Here is a 21,554-nt window from a genome sequence, read left to right as displayed (position 1 = left end):
TCTAAGGCCCAAGTTCCAAGAATGAGTAGCAGTACACCAGCATTCTGCCACATAAGCATCCTTATTCAGCACCAAAGAGAATAAATTAGGGAATTTTTCTGCAAGTGTTTCTGCGACACACCATTTATCCTTCCAAAATTTGATTTTTGTTCCTTCTCCCAAAATAAAAGCAGAAAGATTAAAGAATATCTCCTTATGCTTTAAAATACCAGCCCATAATCTATGAGATTTTCCCCTGTTTGGATCTTTGGTAGACCACCCATTCTCATCTAAACCATAGATGGCCACAATTAGACGCCTCCATAAAGAGGTTTCTTCTTTACTAAACCTCCAAAACCATTTAGTGAGAAGAGCAATATTCTTTTGCCTAAAAGAGCCAATCCAAGACCACCATAAAAATTGGGGTGGACGTGCATTCCCAATTGACGAGATGAGCAATTGGATTCTAGATCCACTGTCCAAACAAACTTCCTGACATCTGTTCCAATCTATTAATAACGCCAACTGGAGCTTGAGCAAGGGAGAAGAGATAACAAGGAAGGCTGTTGAGAACTGATTGCACCAGAGTTAGTCTACCCCTTTGGAGAGGGATACATTCCTCCACCTATCAAGCTTGTGTCTGAATCTCTCTTCAAGATTGTTCCACATCTCTTTTCTATTATGACCCTTCCAATAGAGAAGCCCAATATTTAAAGGGAAGATTATCAACCGAGCATCCCATAGATGCACTAAAAGGAGCTAAGTCATGATTGCTAAGGTTAATACCGATCAGGGAGGTTTTAGCTCTATTAAGGGAGAGACCGGCTCCCATAAGGAAGATATTACCATTTTCCACCGTTCTCCAGATTTCCATCCTCCCAAGAAGAAAAAGAAGCGTGTCGTCTGCTCTCTGACAGGTTCTCAAAATGAAAGCCTTTTAGACTCCTTTTCTCATTACAGTAGTGGATAAGGCAGCTTAGAGCATCTCCCACAATCGTAAAAAGAAAAGGAGCAAGAGGATCACCTTGACGAATACCCCTTTTAGGCCTCCCGTTGACAATGATGGAGAAATTAGTTGTCAACAAGCATCCCCAAATCCATTTCCTCCATCTCTTACCAAAGCCTTTAAGATTCATAATCATATCAAGAAAAGACCAATCCACCTTATCATAAGCTTTCTCCAAGTCGAGCTTCAAAAGCACCCTTTTCTGCCTCTTAGAGACCATTCGTCGACAGCCTCAGAAGCAGTTAAATAGCATCAAGGATTTGCCTTCCCTCCACAAAAGCCATTTGAGAGTCATTGATTATCGATGGAAGGACTTTTTTAAGCCTTGAAGCAAGCACCTTGGAGATATTTTATACAAGGAGGTTATCAAGCTAATTGGTCTGAAGTCACTGACACGGCCCGCCTCTTTCTTTTTGGGGATGAGGCAAATATAAGTCTCGTTACATCTTTATTAATAACTCCGTTTTTAAAAAAATCTTGGAACACCCTTACAGATCGGGCTTCAGAATGTTCCATGATTTTTATAAAACTCTCCAGTCATGCCATCGGGCCAGGGGATTTGAGACAACCCAAATCAAAGACAGCATCTCTAATTTCTTTTTCGGTAAAGGGAGCCTCAAGTGAATTCGAATCCTGTAAGCTAAGGCCTCTCCAATTAAGACCGTCACAATAAACGGCGAGGAATCCTTGTGCCATATAACATTGAAAAGAAGCTGAGGATCTCATCCACAATCTCCTTTTCAGTGACAAGTGTCTTCCCATCTGTACTGACCAAGGAAGAAATAATACTTTTACTTTTACGAGCCGAAACCCATATGTGGAAAAAGCTTGAGTTTTCCTCTCCCTCTCTAAGCCAGTGAAGCTTCGACTTCTGCATCCACAGCTTCTGTTCTTTCACATCAAATCATGCAGAGCCCTCTACTGTTTTCTCTTTCCTTCACATTTTCCTCGTTGAGGCAGCTCGACTCTTCAAGTGAGTCAAAAGAGTTAATCTTATCAATCAGCGCCTGTTTTTGGGAGAAAATATTACTAAAAGTCTCCTTATTCTAGCTTTTTAGGATGGCTTTCAGACCTTTTAGCTTTTCCATGAAAGAGAATATAGGCCAGCCATCAGCCTCCAAACTGCCCCACCAGTTCTCAATATTTTTAAGGAAAAGATGATGGTCCAACCAAGCATTTTCAATCTAAACGGTGTGGGACCCCAGGAATGAGCCCCCATTTTTAGAAGTATCGAAAAGTGATCCGATGTGGTACGAGGGAGTCTTTCCACACTTACTTCTCTAAAGAACTCCATCCAAGGCTTGGATAGAAGGAATCTGTCGATCTTTGAAGCAGCGGGCCTAACCCTGACCGGGACCAAGAGAACTTCCGTTTCGGAAGGGAATATCCACCAGATCCGTCTCCTCAATCAGGTTGTTAAATCGAAGCATACTTCTAGTCGGGCGAGTGCCAGACTCTTCTCATTTAACCATCTGACTACATTGAAGTCACCCCCTACACAGTTATCGTTGCATAAGCCGTATAAGCTAGAAAGCTCCATCCAGAATTGTTCTCTACGTCTATAAGCCGAGGGGCCGTAAACCCTGTTATCCATCCGCAGAAACCAGCCTTAAGTTTGCAGTGAATAGAAACAGAGAACTCCCCTTGAATTGAGTCATCTACCGTGATTGAATCCTCTTTCCACAAGATAAGAATACCCCCGACGAACCATAAGCCTCTAAGGAAGCCCAGCCAACAAACCGACTACTCCAAACGGACTTCACCAATTGCCGATCAACACTACTTACTTTAGTTTCTTGTAAATTACCACATCTGGGTTGAATTTCGCAAGCAATTCTTTCACAAGCGCTCTTTTGGGGCGAGCGTTAATTCCCCTTACATTCCAGGAGATAATTAACATGGATCACCCACATAGCCCGGCTTATTATTGTCTTTTTCCGCTTGGGCTTCCCTTTCCCAACTTCCTAACAGTGCTTTGACTTCTCTAGTAAGCTTTTTGTTGTTGTTCGAAGAGGCCCCTCCCTTCCTATGTTGTTTTCCTTTTCTGGTTACAGCCCGAATGCATAAATCATATTCAAGTAGGGCCGCTATCACCTCCTTGCTCAACGGAAAAGGATTCTGTATAGAAGCTGCTGGTTCTAACTCGGTTACGCTTTCAATTTCAACTAACTCTTCGTTGGATAAAGGAAGCTCACTGGTATCCTCAACAGCTATTAGCTGAAGACCCTCTTCCCTACCTCTTTCCGTGATGCTTACCTCGTGGAAGAGTCTTTGGATGTCGGAAGAAAAATCCGAGATGTGCTGCACGTCTTTGGCTTCAAGAGGAGCAAATTTGTTTTCAGAGATGAGGCTTCCCGGGCTAGAAATAGAAACGTCCGAAGTTGGATCTATTTCTCCGTGAATGTGGTCTGATATGAACGTTGGATTTGAAGAGTCTCCAGGTTGGTTTGTGGAGCAGATCACACTATTTTTAAAGAAAGGTCGAATTTCTTCCTTTTCTGCAAACTTGATTTTGGTGGGCTTGGGTAATTTTAGTAAACGGGGTTGGTTAGCACGGGTAGCTTGGGAATTTTCTCTAATAAAGAGCCCAGTTTGCTTTTAATATTGGTGGGCTGTTGAGTAATTACTTCATCCATTGCTATACTTTTCCTTTTAAATCAGGGAAGCCCACATCTGTAATGAAGCCCACTTCATTGGTCAAGCCCAATTTTTAGTCAAATCCATTAGGGTTTGCTTGGGCGGTAAATTTGAATTAATTCCTAATATCTCGTCAGTTTGCAGAGAAGGACAGATGTTTCAGCTTCTTCTGTCGCCGTACTCTCAACTCAGAATTCTGAAAAGCGAAAACTGCCAGCCTTGAGTTCGACTTCTCCACACGCCATATATCAATCGGGTTCGGGTCCGGACCGCCCGGGCCTTTGAAGAAATTTTCAGCTTGTTCCGGCGAGAAGGATCCATGGATTCCGGCAACTTTATCAATAAGAAGATTGGGATCTTGGAAGGAAGTCACCTGCACAAGATAAGAATTGGGTCCTTCTATCAACTCAAAATCCGCCGGAATGAAGCCGCAGTAATTCCCTCTAACTTTGATATTCACTTCCAAATAGTTAATGAGGCTCGAGTTTTCTTCCGCAAACTCAATGAAACCTCCCAACTTATCACCAACCCTTTTAAACACCTCCTCGTTCCACAAATGCAGGGGAAAATTTCTTAGTTTAATCTGTTGATTTTATGGAATCAATCTATATTTCATTCATTATTTAATAGAGATACAAGCCTATATATAACCATAGAGAAATATTCTCTACACTTAAGAAATAATATCAAATAATATCTCCAGAATAATATCTCCTAAGAATAATCTAATTATATTAATACCCTCCCTCAAACTCAAGGTTGAAATCACAAACTTGAGTTTGCTAAGAACTAAGAAAAGAAACAATATATCTAGAAGAGAATAAAAAACCCGAAGAACAAACACATAAAGAACTTCTAGGCTAAAACAAACCCACGAAGAGCGAAACGAAGAACTTCTGGGATAGAAACATAGATCCTCGTATAGAGATCTATAACAGAACCTAGGAAGAACGAAACAAGAACTCCGAGGGCAAAATGAAAGAGCAAAACTGAAGCAAAGTAGAATCAAATCAGGATGAAAACGTGGTCTGAATTGGGCAGGAGCGTTTCGTCATCAGAATGGAACTGAACGAACTAAACTAAAGCAAGTCAGAATCAAACTGAACAGGAAATCTGGGTGAACAGAACGAAAACTGAAGAGAGCTGAGAGGTTGAGTAGATAGAGAGCTTTGCGGCGTTCTTCGCAAAAAGAGAAGATGCGTTTCATGACGGCGAGCTTCACAAATGGAGAGCGGACAAAGCCGAACCTGTGCGTCGTCGGCTGTGAGTGGAGCGGAGCGGTGGATCATGGATCTGAACAAAGATTCACCCTCTTCAGGATCGGGAGTCTTCAATCGAAAGAGATTGTCTGGTACGAGTCAAGGGCGGCGGCGGCAGGTCGGTCTGATCTGGAACGGTATGATTCAAAGGCGAAAGATGAAATAAAACACGGATCTGGAAGCAAATTGGTGCTTGCAATGTGCGCACAAGTAGATCTAAGTGAGGACGAATGGAGAGCGGATATGGGTCGAGAGTGCGACGAACTGTGTGGATGGAAGGAGCAGTGATGGCGGAAGGAGCAGTGATGGCAGAAGGAGTAGTGGCAGCGGCGGCAGACAGAGACAGAGGATTTTGAGGATTGATCTAGAGGCAGAGCGAATTACGTGGAGACATGATGTGTATTGATTACTGATGGGTATGGCTCTGCCTCCGTCGACGAATCAACGGAGGCAGACGAATCAACGGAGGCAGACGAGCGGGGATGTGACGGCTAGAATACAAGGAGACTTAAAACCCTATAGCTCTGATACCATGTTGATTTTATGGAATCAATCTATATTTCATTCATTATTTAATAGAGATACAAGCCTATATATAACCATAGAGAAATATATTAATATAATTAGATTATTCTTAGGAGATATTATTCTGGAGATATTGTTTCTTTTCTTAGTTCTTAGCAAACTCAAGTTTGTGATTTCAACTTTGAGTTTGAGGGAGGGTATTAATATAATTAGATTATTCTTAGGAGATATTATTCTGGAGATATTATTTGATATTATTTCTTAAGTGTAGAGAATATTTCTCTATGGTTATATATAGGCTTGTATCTCAATTAAATAATGAATGAAATATAGATTAATTCCATAAAATCAACATAATCCATCCTCCATATCAACTTATCTCCTCTCTTTTCTAATTGGCTATATTTTTTTAATCACCTTTAGGAGTTTGAGTTTCCCCTGTTTCATTTTATCAATGAAATGTTTCTAATCTTAAAAAAAAAAAAAGTTAAACGGCCCCTCTGGACAAGTTATACCCTTTTCCATTTATCAAGTTTCAAATGGACTTTATCTATAACAGGCTGCCAAAAAGACTGCTGTTTAGAATAACCACCAAGAGGTAAGCCAAGATATATAAAGGCAATTACCAGCCTCCCAATTCAGCCTTGAAGAAGTAGAGATCAATGTAGCCTCATCAATATTGCCTCCATATAATGCTTACTTCTCCCAATTAACTTGCTGCCCTGAGCACAATTCGAAGAGAATATCTAACATGGCTTCTATTTTTTATTCTAAAATCTTTCAATCCTGCAATCATAGACGATACCTTTCTTTTTGTAAATAAGGATAAGTAGGACGTGGGGAGTTTGAAAGGGTTGCTTGTAGAAGAGTTAGATGAACCACCCCCCCCCCCCTCCCCCTCCCCTCCCCGAGTGGTTCCATGATTGTAAACATCTCTCAACTTTCACAATCATAAGAGTTCAAAAGGATAACATACGAGGCTTGTACTTTTTGTGAGATTGTGGAGTGCATAATGAATCTAAAGAATATTTAAGGTAACAGATAGCCTCCTAACAATGAAATGCATTGAAAGAAAATGTTGCACTAAGAAAAATAAAAAACGAGTTCTGCTCAATATAATAAAAATCAAACAAATCAACATAATGGACTTACTGTATTGCCTTTCTCTATGTACCAATGAAGCCTATCAACAATCTGCATTGCAGAAGACATTTTAGTATTTACAAGGACTATGAAATGGAAAAAACAATGAGTGAGAAAAAATTAAACAGGAAAAATAATGGAGAAAACACGTCCATATGTCTGGACAGCAAAAAAGACCGGCTGCTAACAATTTCCTTCTGCTATCACACATTGATGTTTTATAAGAGACATCATCAGACAAAAGCGAAGTAGAAACAGCTTAGGGACGGTGAAAAGTGAACCCCATCCCAAAAAAACTAATTGCAGAAAATTTGACCAATTGTTGTGATGCAAAGAAATTGGATAATTGCAAAAGAATTGGCTATAACTATGAGCCCACCACAAGGAGATGAGTTGTGAATTTCCACCAAAATAAGTTATATCAGAAGACTTAGCTTCAAAAAGTTTAAAGTTACTTTCAAGCCAACGCAACTAAAGGAATGCCCCGACAGCATACCCCAAAGGACTTCAACTTCACTTGAGAAAGCCAGTCATCAATATGATTAGAATTAGAAAGACAAGCGGAAATCTGAAGGTACTAAGCAGAAAGCTTCTTCCCTTGGAAGCAAAGAAGCAATGAGGAAAAAGGTGATAAATATTGTCCTCCTTTTCCATATACAAACTGCATATGAACAGGCAAAAAGGTTAAACCTCATCAAATTCTGAAGCCTATCCTGATTATTAAGACTCTTATAATCTCAGGCCATATAAACACTTCCATGTTCTTTGCGATCTGAAAATTCAATACACTTTTAATAAGTCAGGACATCAAAGAAGTATTCACTTTAGAAATATTCATAAATGCCTCCTCCCACTTTGTGAAGAGGGATAATGTGAAGAAACAAATTTTGCAAGGGGGTTCGGGTGATACCCAGTACAGAAGAGAAGTCCAATTGTAAAAAATAGATTATCTAAAGGAACTTATAGAAGAGAAGGATGTCCAATTGTTAACTAAAATAGATTATCTATAGAGAGAGGGGGGGCTTAGCTTTATACCAAGGAAAAGAAATAGACAGAACAAATTCCATAAAATATTTGAACAAGGAAGAAGAATCATGAAAAAGCCACTTATTCCTTTCACCCCACAGATACCAAAAGAACGCCGCATGTCAACCAAAGTGTCATCTTTGTACCACCAAAGGGTTGACCCACCAGAAGAGAAGCCAATGTGTCCAAAATGTTATTAAGACACGTATAAGACCATCAAAAAGCCTAAAAAGAATATCCCAAAAATTGGCAGCAAGAGGAAAATGGAAAAACAAATGGATCGAAGATTCAGCGTAGCAGCAACACATGTGACACCAAGAAGGAGAAATAGACATATAAAGCATGCAACGTGGAAGACAATCAGCAGTATTGATGGCACCCCAACTAAGATCTTAAAGAAAAATTTTCATCGTTTTAGGAAAATCTATCTTTCCAAATCACAGAACAAAAATCAGACAATAATGGATCAACCGTGCCCACTAAGTCAGCTATAAGGGATCTAACAGTAAAACCAGAAGTAGGATCAAGAGGCCACAACCAAGAATCAAAATAGCAGTGCAAGCTAACAGCAGCCAGGTGGAGAGATACTAAGGCCCTTTTGACCAAGTGGATTCAAAGATATTACAAGCAAAAGTTCTCTGTTGGGTGGAAGGTGCTCACAGCTTATTATAGCTCCTCACATTTCCAACCAAAAGCCTATTCTCAGTGTCGAGTCTTCCTCATATATCCCACGGAAAAGGATTATAAGCTACTGCCTATTGTCATCTTCCTTTTTCCCATATTTCTGTCAAGATTGGAGTGGGTCAATACTTTGTTTTCAATCCACTTGGAGATCAAAAGGAACTGGATGGATCTTTCTTGAAGCTCATGGAAAATCAGGAAGAATGTTAACCAAGTGAGATGAAAGTAAATTTTCTTTTATTGAAGTATTGAAAGGGGCCACTCACTGTCAGTTAAATGCAGAACAATGTGCAATAAGTTGTGTTAGGTAACCAATATTTATGACCTACTGATTACAGAGAGAAAATTCATTTGGTCAGAGCTGCTCTCCCTCATTGGTTATTGTATAGAAGCTTGGTGTTTGGGAGGGGATTTTAATATGACCAAATCAAAGGGGAGCGATTTCCAGCAAGTAGAATGACTTGTGGCATGAATGAGGAAATTCAATAAATTCATTGAAGAATGGAAACTCATTGAAGTTATTTTACTGAACAGAAAATTAACATGGTCAAGAGAAGGAAGAGTAGTTTTGAGATCATTGCTTGACAGATTTTTAGTTACTTTTGACCGGGACAAGGCTTTTGCGAACACACGTGTAACTCGTCAAGTAAGGATCTCCTCAAACCACTTCCCTTTTTATTAGAAGCAGGGGCATTCGAGTGGGAGCCTTCCCCTTTTCGATTTTGCAACAGCTGGTTGCTAGACAAGCATTGCTGCCAATTTATTGAAAATTCATTAACCACAAGCACTCCTCCGGGCTGGATGGGCTTTGCCTTATCAACTCAACTCCAAAACATTAAGGGTCAACTCAAATCATGGCATTCAGATTATGAAAGAAAACAGAAAAGTCATGAAGAAACCTTATTAAAAGCCATCGCACTAGAAGAGAAAAAATATGATCAACCGGATACGTGCACAGTGGATCACTTATTGTTAATAAGAGAGTGGATCTTCTAGCTCTTTGTAGAAGGGAGGAAAGAGATATAATCCAGAAAACTAAGTTGACTTGGCTGAAATTGGGGAACAAAAATATGAGTTTCTTCCATCGTTCTCATCGGGGGAAAAAAAAAAAAAAGAAGTCTAATTCCGAAGCTTGTTAATAATCAAGGAAACCCAACCACTTTATTCTTTGAAATTGAGCATTTAATACTTGATTTCTACAGCACCCTCTATGAGAAATCTCCTCACACCTCCGTTTTTTATTGGTCTGTAGTTTCAGCAGATCAAAATAAAAGGCTTATTTCAAAATTTAGTTTGGTGGAGATCAGGGCAGCATTAAAATCAATGGGAAGAAACAGAGGCTCCAGGTCCGGATAGCTTCACAGTAGAATTCTTCATCAAATTTTGGGATCTCCTCAAGGAAAATCTTTGTAAATTATTCAATGAGTTCTATGGGACTGGGAAACTAAATGCATGTAAAGGAGAAATTTATTTGCTTGATCAAGAAAAAGGAAGATGCAGTAAAGGTAATTGATTTCCGGCCCATAAGTTTCACTACTTTGCTGTACAAATTGATTGCAAAAGTGCTTGCTGAAAGAATGAAGATAATTATGCCCAGTATTAGAGCTCTCACTCAAAGTGCCTTTTTGGATGGCCGCCAAATTCTGGATCCTGTACTTATTGCAAATAAAGTTGTGGAGTATTATAGGTCCAAAAAAAGCAAGGATGGATTACAAACTGGACCTTGGAGAGGCATTTGATCGAGTTGATTGGGGTTTCTTGGAAAGAATTTTGAAGCAGAAAAATTTCAATCATTGATGGATCATCTCTTCGATCATGGATTGTGTTGTTTTTTTTTTAAGAGACACAAGGCAAACTCTATTATAGAAATAATATAAAAACTGAAATAATATACCCCCAAACACCTCTGTTTCAATTTAGGCATTAACAGTTCTAATTATGCACTATTTTAAGGCTGTTGAAGAAGAAATATGTAAGTTTCAAATTAGAACTTGCCCAGGTACCAACAAGCTACAAAATCTTTTGGCATGTCACTTGTTTAAGTCAGAAAAGTAAAAATCCTCCATCTCATGAACTCCCCCAAATCAAAAGTCAAGTCTCCCAACAACAGTAGCTTACGCTTCATAGCTCATTGCAAGACCAACAACTGAAATGAGTTTCTAAAACCCATTCTCTTTTTCTATTACTGCATTCCACACCTGTCCGACCACGGTGCTGCCATGATTGATCCAAATTTTCCCAAGTAACTGAATGCCTTTGCATTGCAATTACTCATCCCCCCATGTTGATATTCCGTCCATTCCAATTTCAACTATTGGGGATATTTGTAACCTTCCAACTCGATCTTGGCTTTTAGATTCCTTTCTATTAGCTGAAAATGATGCCAAGTTAGGCTTTAAATTCATCTCCTCTACTTCTTTCTCACCAACCTTTTGGAGAACAGCATCCATGTCTTCAATAAGATCATCTCCGAAAAGCTGTTCAAATGGCACTTCAGCGTCGTCAATAACACCAATCTGCCTTTCCCCTTCCTTCTTTGCTTTCTTCTTATGGTTTTCAATCTTGGTAAGTGTCTCCTTGTGTATTGGCAAAGATGGCTCCTTATTGCTTTTTGTTCTTTTCTGCTTTGAAGTCTTCTTTTCCTTATCAATATCATTGGTACCGAGATTTATCTTATTGTCAAGAGATGGAATTACTTTCTCCTCCCTGGTGACCTTATCCATCTTACGTTTTTTGCGTTCCAACTTCCTGTCCACATCAGCACCATTAGTATGATCAAGTTTGCCATCAGTGCCTTGAACAGACGGGTGTGTTTCAACATTCCCATTCAGTTTTCTATCCTTTTTCTCTTTTTGACGATCTAGGCTCCTGATTGGAGTGTCGTCTTCTTTATCACTCCCATTATCATTCTCATTCTGAATGCATTTATCAATTGATCTCGCATTCAATACACGCAAGCCTGGAACCAGTCGACAAATCTTTTTATCTAACTTAGCACTTTCAGCAATAGGATTCCCTCGAACATAAATATTCCTCAGATAGCCTAATGAACTCAATACCTTTAAATCTGACCATCTCATGATGACATTATTTCCCAAATCCAAATTCAACAACTTCTTGTTATGAGCCAAAGCATTGGGGAGCATCCTGATTTCATTGTGAGCAAGTCTAAGCTCTTTAAGTTCGATACAAAACTTGAGGGATTCAATAGATTGATGTTTGCAGTTAGAAAGGGATAGCTTTTTCATTGAATTCACTTTCAACAGAGAATCTCCAATACTGTGGATTGGATTTCTAGAAAGAACCAGAGTATTCAGGTTCTTCATCTGATCAAGCTTGCAAATAGAAGCAATCTCATTGTCATTCAAAATCAAAGCACAAAAGCCAACAAGGGGTCTAATTTCGTCCATTGACCGAAGCTTATTCTTTCCCGCATTTAATACATTAAGTCTAGAAAGCCCTTCAATTCCTTTTAAGTTATCAAGTTTGTTTTGTACAACTGAGAGCCACTTCAAATTGGTGCATGACTCCAACCCCTAAAGCGATGTGAGATTGTTGAATGTCAAATCAAGCTTCTCCAAGTTTTTGAAAAGGGACAAACCATTTATATCAGAAAGAGCCTTTTGATTGAGCTTGAGAGTAGTGATGGTGAGTGGGTCTTTGGTTTTGTAATCATTGAGAACTTGCTGTATATCCAAGCAAGACATAGTCGTGAAAACCCTAGTTTTCTCTGTTAGGAACAGACACTGCCTCCGAAAACGCCTTCAAACTCCGCTGTCTCTGCTGCTTGTGTGCTGGATTGATCATGGATTGTGTTAAAAACCCTAAGTATTCAGAATTCGTCAATGGGAGGCCCAGAGGAAGAATTCAAACCTCAAGAGGGTTAAAGCAAGGGGATCCCCTTTCCCTCTTTCTTTTCTTCTGGTTAGCAAAGTGCTTAGTAGTTTCATCCCAAATCTACACTTGAACGGTTTGTATGAAGGTTTCATGGTAGGAAAGAACAATGTTCATGTTCCCCTCCTTCAATTTGCAGACAACACCTTAATATTTTCCAAGTTTGATGAAGTTATTCATGAAAACGTTAAAAAGACGCTTGAAATATTTTAGTGTTATGGCCAAAAGATAAATTGGGAAAAGTCATCTATATGCAGAATTAATATCTAGGTCTCCTTAGCGGCATCCATGAGGAATTGCTAAATAGAAAAACTCCCTTTGATGTATCTAGGTCTTCCTTTGGGAGGATATCCAAAAAATGTTCACTTTTGGCAGTCTGTTTAGATAAATCCAAAAGAACATAGATAAATGGAAGTGGTTCGATCTTTCAAGAGGAGGAAGGCTTACTCATTGCATGTCCATGCTCTCCAATCTTCCCACCTACTACATGTCCACATTCCTCATGCCAAAAAAATCTCTAATTCCATTGAAAGAACCATGGAGGAACTTCTTTTGAGAAGGGAACAACGGTAGCAAGTTGAACCACCTAGTGAAATGGGAATTAGTTTCCAAACCCCAAGGAGATGGGGGCCTTGGGCTGGACAAGCTGAAATTTAGAAACATTACTCTTCTTGCCAAGTGAAGGTGGAGGTTCATGACAGAACAAAACTCTACATGGTATAAGGTGGTTTGTAGTATTCACGGGAGTAGCCTCTTTCAGTGGCACACAAGTGGCAAAGAAAATTCAAGTTTAAGAAGCCCTTGGATAAATATTTCTAGATAGTGTGGCAGCTTTTAAAGTTGGAAAGGGTGACCAAATTTTGTTTTGGTTGGATCCATGAATGGATAGAATTGCTTTGAAGACCACACTCCCAAGCTGTACAGAATTGCCCTTAATCCAAAAGGCTCGGTTGTAGAACATTGGAACGCCTCCACTTCCTCTGGGTTTCTTGATTTCAGAAGATTGTTAGGAGCTTGAAATCTCTAATTTTCAACTTCTCCTGGGCTCCTTGGAAAGGACAAGATTATCCAATATTGAGAATAAAAGAATCTGGTTAATGGAAACTAATGGGGTTTTTTCAGTAAAGTCATTATCGAAGCACTTATCTCCTGCCACTCCGATGGACCTACAGTTGGAAAAAAGCCTTCAGAAATCTAAAAGCCCGAGGGTAAGTATAACTCTATCGATTATGTTGTTCACGAGTTCAATTTGAAAATCCATTATGCAAAAGAAGTTACCCACTCATTATATTTCGCCACATATATGCCCATTCTATCTCAAATTTCATGCGGAACTCCAGCACTTGTTTAAATGTGTATATGCTGCCAAGTGTAGGAGTGAACTCTTTCACACCTTTAATCTCAGCTGAGACCTTGATAAAGAATGCAAGAATAATGTTAGACAGTTACTTCTTGGTCCGGTTATGATGAAAAAAATGCCTCCTTGCTTTGGTGCAATACCGTCAAGGAAATTTTGTTGGAACTGTGGTTTGAGAGAAATCTGCGAGTCTTCCACAATAAAGCCTCCTCTTGGTTCAATAGATACGAGTGCGCACGTCTGAATGCCTCTTTGTGATGCTCTCTACGAAAACAATTTAAAGACTTCTCTATGCAATATATCTTACTAAACTGGCAGGCCTTTTAACTTTCCTCCTTGTTGATGATTCAGATTTGGCTCACAGCCTCTGGTGTTTCCAACTGTTTCAGAATCTTTCTGTGTCTGGCTGTATTTTTAATTCCTAGTCTGGTTAGAAGTTGTTTCTTATGTCCTTTTTGAGTTGTATTGGTTGTGGTTAGTCCTGCACTTGGACGTTATTAGTTGTTCTATCTTTTTTATGTAGGATATGATAAGGATACTAAGAGGGTGTCAACTTAGCTGGGATGCTCAAATGCACATCCTTATCCTTGGTTTGAATGCTCATCGTATAATCCTCTTATACTATAAGATTTAGTTTCATTGTTCATTTATTAATAAATGAGGTTGTTTCCTTTTCAAAAAAAATCTAAAGGATCAACTTGATCCAATCTCTTTAAATCATATCGACGAGAGTAATGAATGGTTGGTCGAAACATTGGATGAAGAAAATGATGAAGCTGAAGTTGACAATGAGCTAGTTTTTTATGACAACGACCTCACATGGGGAGATGTAGCTCGTGCTAGCGGCGTTAGAGAACCCCTCATGTACACTAGATCAAAAGGAAAGTCAACTACCTCTCCCTCCACTTCTAGAGTTCAAAAGCAAGCACCAACTATACAAGTAGTTAGTAATGAAGATGAGGACGACGATGAAGAGGAATTAGACATCAAGGAGAACAATGGCCGAGGAGCAATGGACGAAACCATAGAGTTAGATGGGGATGTTGACGAATTTGATATTTGATGGTGTTTTAAACTTGTACTTATAGAGTTCTGTTCATTTTTATTTTTTATTTTTTGAAATGGAGACAAACTTCTTTATTAAATAGAACTCAAACTGAAAGTACAAGAGAATTATACAATCGATTTTGTTCATTTTTCTTGATTACAGAACTATTATTAATCTTTGAGGTTTTGACATTTGTCTATAAACTTATGTTCTACCTCATATATTATTTATTTATTTATTCATTCATTGCACCTCGCTTCGCTCAGGCATTGCCTTTATGTCGCCTCTCACCTTGAGGTGCCCCTTGCGCTTTGAAAACACTGCTGAGAGAGAGCAGTTTCATGTTTTTTTGAAACGGAGACAAAACTTCTTTATTAATAAGAACCCTAAGTACAAGAAAATTATACAAAGAGAGAAATAAAGAAGAAATAGAAAGGGGACATCTCAACTAGGTTGACACCCCCGTAGCATCAATCATCATATCCCGAAAAAGTGATGATAGACCACCAATTATTTTACAATATAGCAGGAGGAAAAAGGAGGCAGTTGCACGTGAACAAGAGAAGGGAAATGGAGAAAGAAGTGGAAACCACCTTGGTGGGGACCATGGTTAATTACATGGGAGAGAGTTAAAAGGGAAAGAAGGAAGGGAAGAGAGGGGTGGTTAGTCAGTTTCTGGAAGTGGAGGGCTGTAATTTCCTGGAGAGCAGGGAATGCAGAAAGTGTTCAGTTTCTGTAGTCTGTAGCAAGTTATTTCCATTATCGTGAACTCCTTTACTGTTTTGTTGTTTTATGTTGAACTTTGTATTAGTTCTTGTGTTGTACTTTGTTTTCAAGACTCTGTGTTAGTTCTGTTTTCTGTAAAAGTTTGGCTGATAAATAAACTAGTAGAACACACTACTTGGTGTTCTATCAAGTAAATATCAAAGCAAAACAAAACAAACAAACAGCCAATTACCAGGTCCAGAAAAAAAAAAGAAAATTAAAAGAAACCCCAAAAAACAATTACAATCTCAAAATAAAATTAAACAAGGTCAAGACTTCAAAGCTTCAAACTTCAGACAGTAAGAACTGCAAATGGAGAGAAAATGAACCGGCAATGGTTAGGCTCGATTAAGAAATCCAATTGAGGTAAATATCTTGAATGGAAAAATTAGCAGACTCATTTTTTAATGAACACCAAGCTGCAACACTAAGATCTACTGCACACATAATTTCTGCTCTTTGACTTTGCTTTATCATGGAAGAAATGTTGATTCCGCTCGAACCATAATTCTGAAAATAAAGCTTTTAACAAAGTTATCCAAATGATGCGAGATTTTTTGGAAAAATCAGACTCGACAGCAGCTGAACCACATTAGCGCCTAGAGAGCGATCAAAAGTCCAAACTAAATTGAACAAGGACAAAATCCTTTCCTAGCCAAAATAAGAGACGGGACAAAACAAAAAAAATGTGATAAAGGGTCTCACTAGAAAGAAAATCCTTTCCCAGCCAAGAAAATGTGACAAGAATTCCCCCAGATGGCGCAACAGATGCCACAAATTCTAGCCAATAACCTTGGACCTCCACAGTGATTTTATGAAAACAGAATTCAAACTATCTTTCTTAGACTCTTGAATCATGAACACATCTGGATTGCAGATTATGATGAATTTTTTAGTGCTGCACATTAAGAGGAATCATTTAAGCCCCTAGTGACCCATGAGACAATCTTCATTATGGCAGAGAGAAGGATAGGGATGGCTGCACTTCTAAATTAGACCAGAATAATTCCACAATCACTGACTATTGACATCAACTCTTTAGGCAAATCTGGAGGAAAATTATTTGTGAGAAAACCCTCCTCATTAAACAAAACATTTAAGTCCGCGCCTTCAATTTTTTAATCTAATTTAGGGTCAACTTCACTAAGAGCAACTTATTCTTCACTACTAACACTGATAGGTGAGAAAATTTTCGGCTGGTCTTTAGGAGTTAATTCAGCTTTGCATGGGGAGCCTTGCTGACAAGATGTTTTTGCAGTGGAGGTGGAGGAATTTGAAATGTTGACACTTTGAAGGAGAAGTGCTCTTTACTGACCTGTAAAAACTCTCAGGGACCTGGATTTTAAAGCTGTAAACTTCCAAAAGATCTGGGTTATTGGCAGAAACTGAATGCTTGATGGTGTTATTCCGAAAAAGTCCAAAGGGGGGATTTTAAGGTCACAAACCCCATTTAATTCAGATTTTAGCAAGGCAGCCCACACGAGGTTTGCTTGCGGATATAGTGCTTAAAAAATTTTGGAATATGTGAGGACTTGCTGTCTTTGGCACACTTGGAACGATTGAAAATACCCACTTCTGAAGAAAGTTGGCCCCCTGTTCGAACAAAAAGAAAAGAATCAGACGTTTTGTAACGTTTTTTTGCAATAAGTCTGATGGGTTGTCCTCCAAAATGCTTGGGCTAAATTCGTTATAACTCAAAGATTTATTGAAGTGGGCCCCTATTCTTTTATTCCTTTCATTTAAAGACTCAAAAGAGGACTCTTTGGCTACTGGAATATTAAAAACAGAAACATTTTGTAACGCTTTTTTGCAATAAATTTGCTAAGGTCCTCCGAAATTCTTGGGCTAAAATCGTTATAACTCAAAGATTTATTGAAGTGGGCCCCTTTTCCTTTATTCCTTTCATTTAAAGATTAAAAGAGGACTCTTCAGCTCTGAGGGGAATATTATGGTTTAGGAATTCATAATCTCCAAAATGAAGATATATATTTCCCCTCTTTAGATCAGTGACTTCAATCGTGGATTGCAAAACCACAAGAATTCTTCTTAACTTGAATCCGAACTTCACTAACATTAATTAAATTTAGAGTTTCGGAGGCTATATCTAAGAGACCTCCAAAATGATCCCCAATGACCTCAAAGGTACTCCTACACCAATAATCCCAGGGAAGTTCTTTAATTTTTAGCCAACCGCCATAGCCTTTTTGGACGAGTGGCCGGCTGTGTTTAAATTTAAACCAGCTTTCAAATTTGAGAAAATTCCCCCAGGCTTGCCATTTTCCTTCCTCATGGATGAGATCTAAAATTGATCCTTGGTCAATGCTAATGAGGGCATTCTCATCGTATAAAGGATTTGTAACAATATTTTATTGGAAAAAAGCTTCCAACCTTACGGATCAGTTTCCAGTCATCTGAGGCAAATAACTTTGTTATAGTCCATAAATTTTCAAAGTTGACTTTCACAACTTCAAGATTCTTAATCAGCAAATACTTCTGTTTTGAAGGGGGAAGATGGACTAACTTTTGAGCCTTGCTTTTTTTACTAGGAGTCTGGTCAATTACCTTAAATATAGGTCTTGGAACAGGGGAACTGGAAAGACTTGATTTTGCCAATTCAACATAACTTAGTTTCCTATTCAAATTCGAAGGAGGAATCTTGAGGGAATTATTAGAAAACCATCTAGCATAATCCAGTTTTTCGACAAACTTATCTAGCATTGAGCAAAACAACTTCCAGTCTTGCTTCTCACTACCTAAGCACACTCTGATATTGAAGAGCCCCCTGAATATGGCCAATGATCACAGCTCAGTATCCATTCCAACTTAGCTTGAAACTTTGAAATTCTCAATCTGCCTTTGTCGACATCCCCAAATTTCCTGAAATGTCAACCTACCGGAAAATGATAAGATCAGTTAACGCTGACCAGATCCATCTAAGTTGGCAAACGGATAGAGAGATGCTTCTGCCGGCTTCTACATCTTCAATGAAGCAACAATCTCCTTCATGTCAAATGCAATAGTGTGACTGGTCAATTTTACAGCTAACCACCTCCATGGTGATCTCTGAGACTTAACAGAGAGGACTGCTGAAAAAACCTGGCTGTCGGAGAGGGGAGATCGGAAGGAGTGGGGTGGAGGGAGGGGAGAGGAGAGGAGGAGAGAGAGAACTTAGAGCAGTTCTATGTTTATTTAACGAACGTACATAAAAGAGAGAAGTTTGGATTTCTCATATGTCTTAAATCTCCAAGTTCAATTAAGGTTGTACTACTTGAATTCTGGCTTATCGTTGGGAGTCCTGATGTGCAGTAGTACACATCATGCTTCGACAATGGATTTTTGATACTTTGCCCCCAATACAATCTTGTTGTCACCAAACAAGTTCCTTGAAGTACCCAGTATAACATATCATGACCATGCTTCCATAATTAAAAAGATAAGACAACCAATGTACTCTTAAATCGAAGAAAAACATTGCTGCAAAAACAAGTATACCTCCACAAGTTTCTCAACTTTTGTAAAATGACGACCAAAGGAGGAGTAGCGCATGCCATACAGAAATGGTGCAAGATATACTCTGAGTTTGTTCTACAGTAAAGGAATTCACAAAGTCAGTTAAAAGTTATTGTTCAAAGAAAACAAAGAATTCAACGTTGCTAACACATTTAATCCAAATACACAAAAATTCATTGAAGACCAAGAAAAAAGAACAAGACTTACATTGAGAAAAAAAATAATTATATAAGGAAAGACCAAAAAAATCAAAGCTCACACAAGTGAATCCAATTAAAGAAAGAAACTCCAGTCAAATAAATTACAACCTAGAGGACAGATGAAGAAGAAACTCCTCAATCATCTCCGTGATCTCTGTGTCTAATGTTTTTCAATGCTCAAGGCATAATAAAGCACAATAGTCTTTTAGGGCTTAAGTGCAAGGCGGAAAAAAAATGTGGGTTTTTTTTTTAAGGTGCAGTCTCTCTATATATAATACAAGATAATATAAAAATACAAGATAAAAAAGAGGATAATTGAATTGGGAATATAAAAGTAACCATAGGAAAAAAAAATATTCCATTTAGGCCAAGCAAATTTTATTATTTATAATTAATATGGAAGGAAAAAACCCTAATAATTACTTTTTTAAAATAATGAAAAAAAAACCCCAATGCCTAGGACTTTGGTCCGTAGGGCTTCACTGACAGCACCACATCTGATGCACTTGTGTGCAAGGCGAGGCACTATGCATGCGCCTAGGAGGCTTTCTAAAACACAGCATGTGTCTAGCAAAAGGAAAGTCAAACACCTCATAGAAACAACTCCAAACTAACCAAACAAAGTCATGATTCAAAAAGATATGATTGAAGTCTTTTTTTCTGCCCACCAATACAGAATGTGAAAAAGCAGCCCTACAAAAAGGATCATCTTTCTAAAAACCAATCTAATCTGTAAAAGTCTTCCTCTTTTCAGCCTCCTCATAGTGTTCTTCCTCCTATGATCTCGAGTTTGTCTTGGTGCAAGTTTTTGGTCGCCTTTTATTTAGAAGGATGTTTAGTCTTGTATTTGTATTTGTATTTCCCTGTACTTCTTTTGTGTTTTTTTGCCTTTAGCCATTACTCCTTTGTTACGGGTTTTAGCTTGGTTGGATATGATGAGGGTGTTAAGGGGTGTCAACCTAGTTGAGATGTCCAGGTGCACCCCCGATCCATGCTTACATGCTCATTGTATAATTCTTTTGTATTATGAGCTTTTGTCTCATTATTATTATATTAATATTAATAAAGAGGCTGTCTCCTTTTTAAAAGAAATATCTGTAGAAGTCTTCCATGATTGACTTACCACAAACAGAAGTGCTAAGTCTTCTAGAAAATTTTTACAAAATCTCTAAAAGAGGGAACTACATTCTTAAAATTTTCACAAAAGCTCCAAAAGAGGGAACTACAAGAAATACTTTTAGAAGGATTCAAGCTCCAAAAGAGAAACAATCCTTCTCCTTCGTATTAATATCAAATGTCTCGTTCGAGGATACAAGAGCCACTATGTCAGTTGCTTCTCTATCAAACAACAAATGACAGAATCCCAACAATATCCTAGAGCTACTAAAACGAGAAAAGGCATCTGCCACCAAATGATTCAGCATAAGGAAAAAGATGTAAACAGGAAAATAGAGAGCAGGGGCCGAATGTCTAAGATGAAAGCACAAAATAGTTCAAAACTTCGAAAACACAAAATATTAGTCAGTATAAGACCATGCTTTGTCAAAAATTTCGTCAAAGCAGCTGAGCAAATAAAAGCCTAAGAAATTTCTTTAGAACAGTGCAATAAGAAATTGTAAGCACCTTCCACTTAAATATGTGGTTAAGAACTTCAGGCTCACAAACAGCTTCTGCATCCTCAATGCAACATCCTTCCTCAAGCTTGCGCAGAGCAGCTCGAACAGCCTAACAACCAAAACAGTAGACCATTAAGGGATAAGAAACCACGAGATCACTTTAAGGATACAAAAGTTAATAATTTTCTTACCACAACTGACCCTTCCAACTTCCCCATCTTAATTGTCTTGTCCACTACATGTTTTAAAGAATATGCATGAGTAGATGGGACTTTGTGCTTCTTAATTACGTCTTCCAAAGTAATTGACGATGCAACATTTTTCATCATGTCCATTAACCTAGGTTAAAAGAAAGAATATTTTAGAAACAAATCCACTTTACCAAACATGCAAGCGTGCACTTTAGGGAAGTTTATAACTGTTGTCATTCCTTAATTCATTTTTTAAGGGTGAGGGCATCAAAACCAAATGTGAAGTACAAATGGCAGTTACCTCCTCTCCGAATTGGCATCTAATAGGAGCATCCCACTTCTATCCTCCTTGTAAATCTTACTTGGATCAAATCTCTTGGTTGGTATGGCAGACTTGCCAACTAAGGAGGATTTTTTCACTTTGATCGTCTTATCAATGTCCATGAGGACAGATTCTCCTTTTTGATTCAAACAGTTTCTTGAAATGTTACCAATTTCACATTTTAGACTCAGAACTCCACAATGATTTCGCAGTCACTTTACCAAGAAGCTTCCCATCAGATGAGGACCTCTCAAATGATTTGGATACTTTTGCAGCAGATTTTCCCTGAAGGTCATCTGGCATAGATCCCTTCTTTGATACAACATTCTCCCTACTCCCACGAAAAACTATCGTCTTCCCTCGTCTTGTATCACTGATAGGAAGTTTCCTTTCTG

General features: G+C 38.5%; 2 protein-coding genes across 2 annotated transcripts in view; both read right to left on the bottom strand.

The window, feature by feature from the left end:
• The window catches only part of LOC116405237 (protein ENHANCED DOWNY MILDEW 2-like), a 33,981-nt gene that overhangs the window by 6,303 nt on the left and 6,124 nt on the right, over positions 1-21,554 (bottom strand). Inside the window, 6 exon segments of the mRNA XM_031889199.1 lie at positions 6,559-6,600; positions 18,813-18,905; positions 20,654-20,755; positions 20,838-20,985; positions 21,139-21,345; positions 21,407-21,551. Coding sequence (XP_031745059.1) covers positions 6,559-6,600; positions 18,813-18,905; positions 20,654-20,755; positions 20,838-20,985; positions 21,139-21,345; positions 21,407-21,551 — 737 coding nt within the window.
• Positions 8,970-15,521, bottom strand: LOC116405290 (protein phosphatase 1 regulatory subunit SDS22-like). The gene is given in 1 exon segment (XM_031889304.1): positions 8,970-15,521. A coding segment is annotated over 1 exon segment (1,440 nt). The 5' UTR covers positions 11,964-15,521; the 3' UTR covers positions 8,970-10,523.

Source organism: Cucumis sativus, chromosome 7 (assembly GCF_000004075.3).
Source record: "Cucumis sativus cultivar 9930 chromosome 7, Cucumber_9930_V3, whole genome shotgun sequence".
Taxonomy (NCBI): Eukaryota; Viridiplantae; Streptophyta; class Magnoliopsida; order Cucurbitales; family Cucurbitaceae; genus Cucumis; species Cucumis sativus.
The sequence above is the reverse complement of the archived record's forward strand: the minus strand, read 5'-3'. Positions and strand labels throughout refer to the sequence as shown.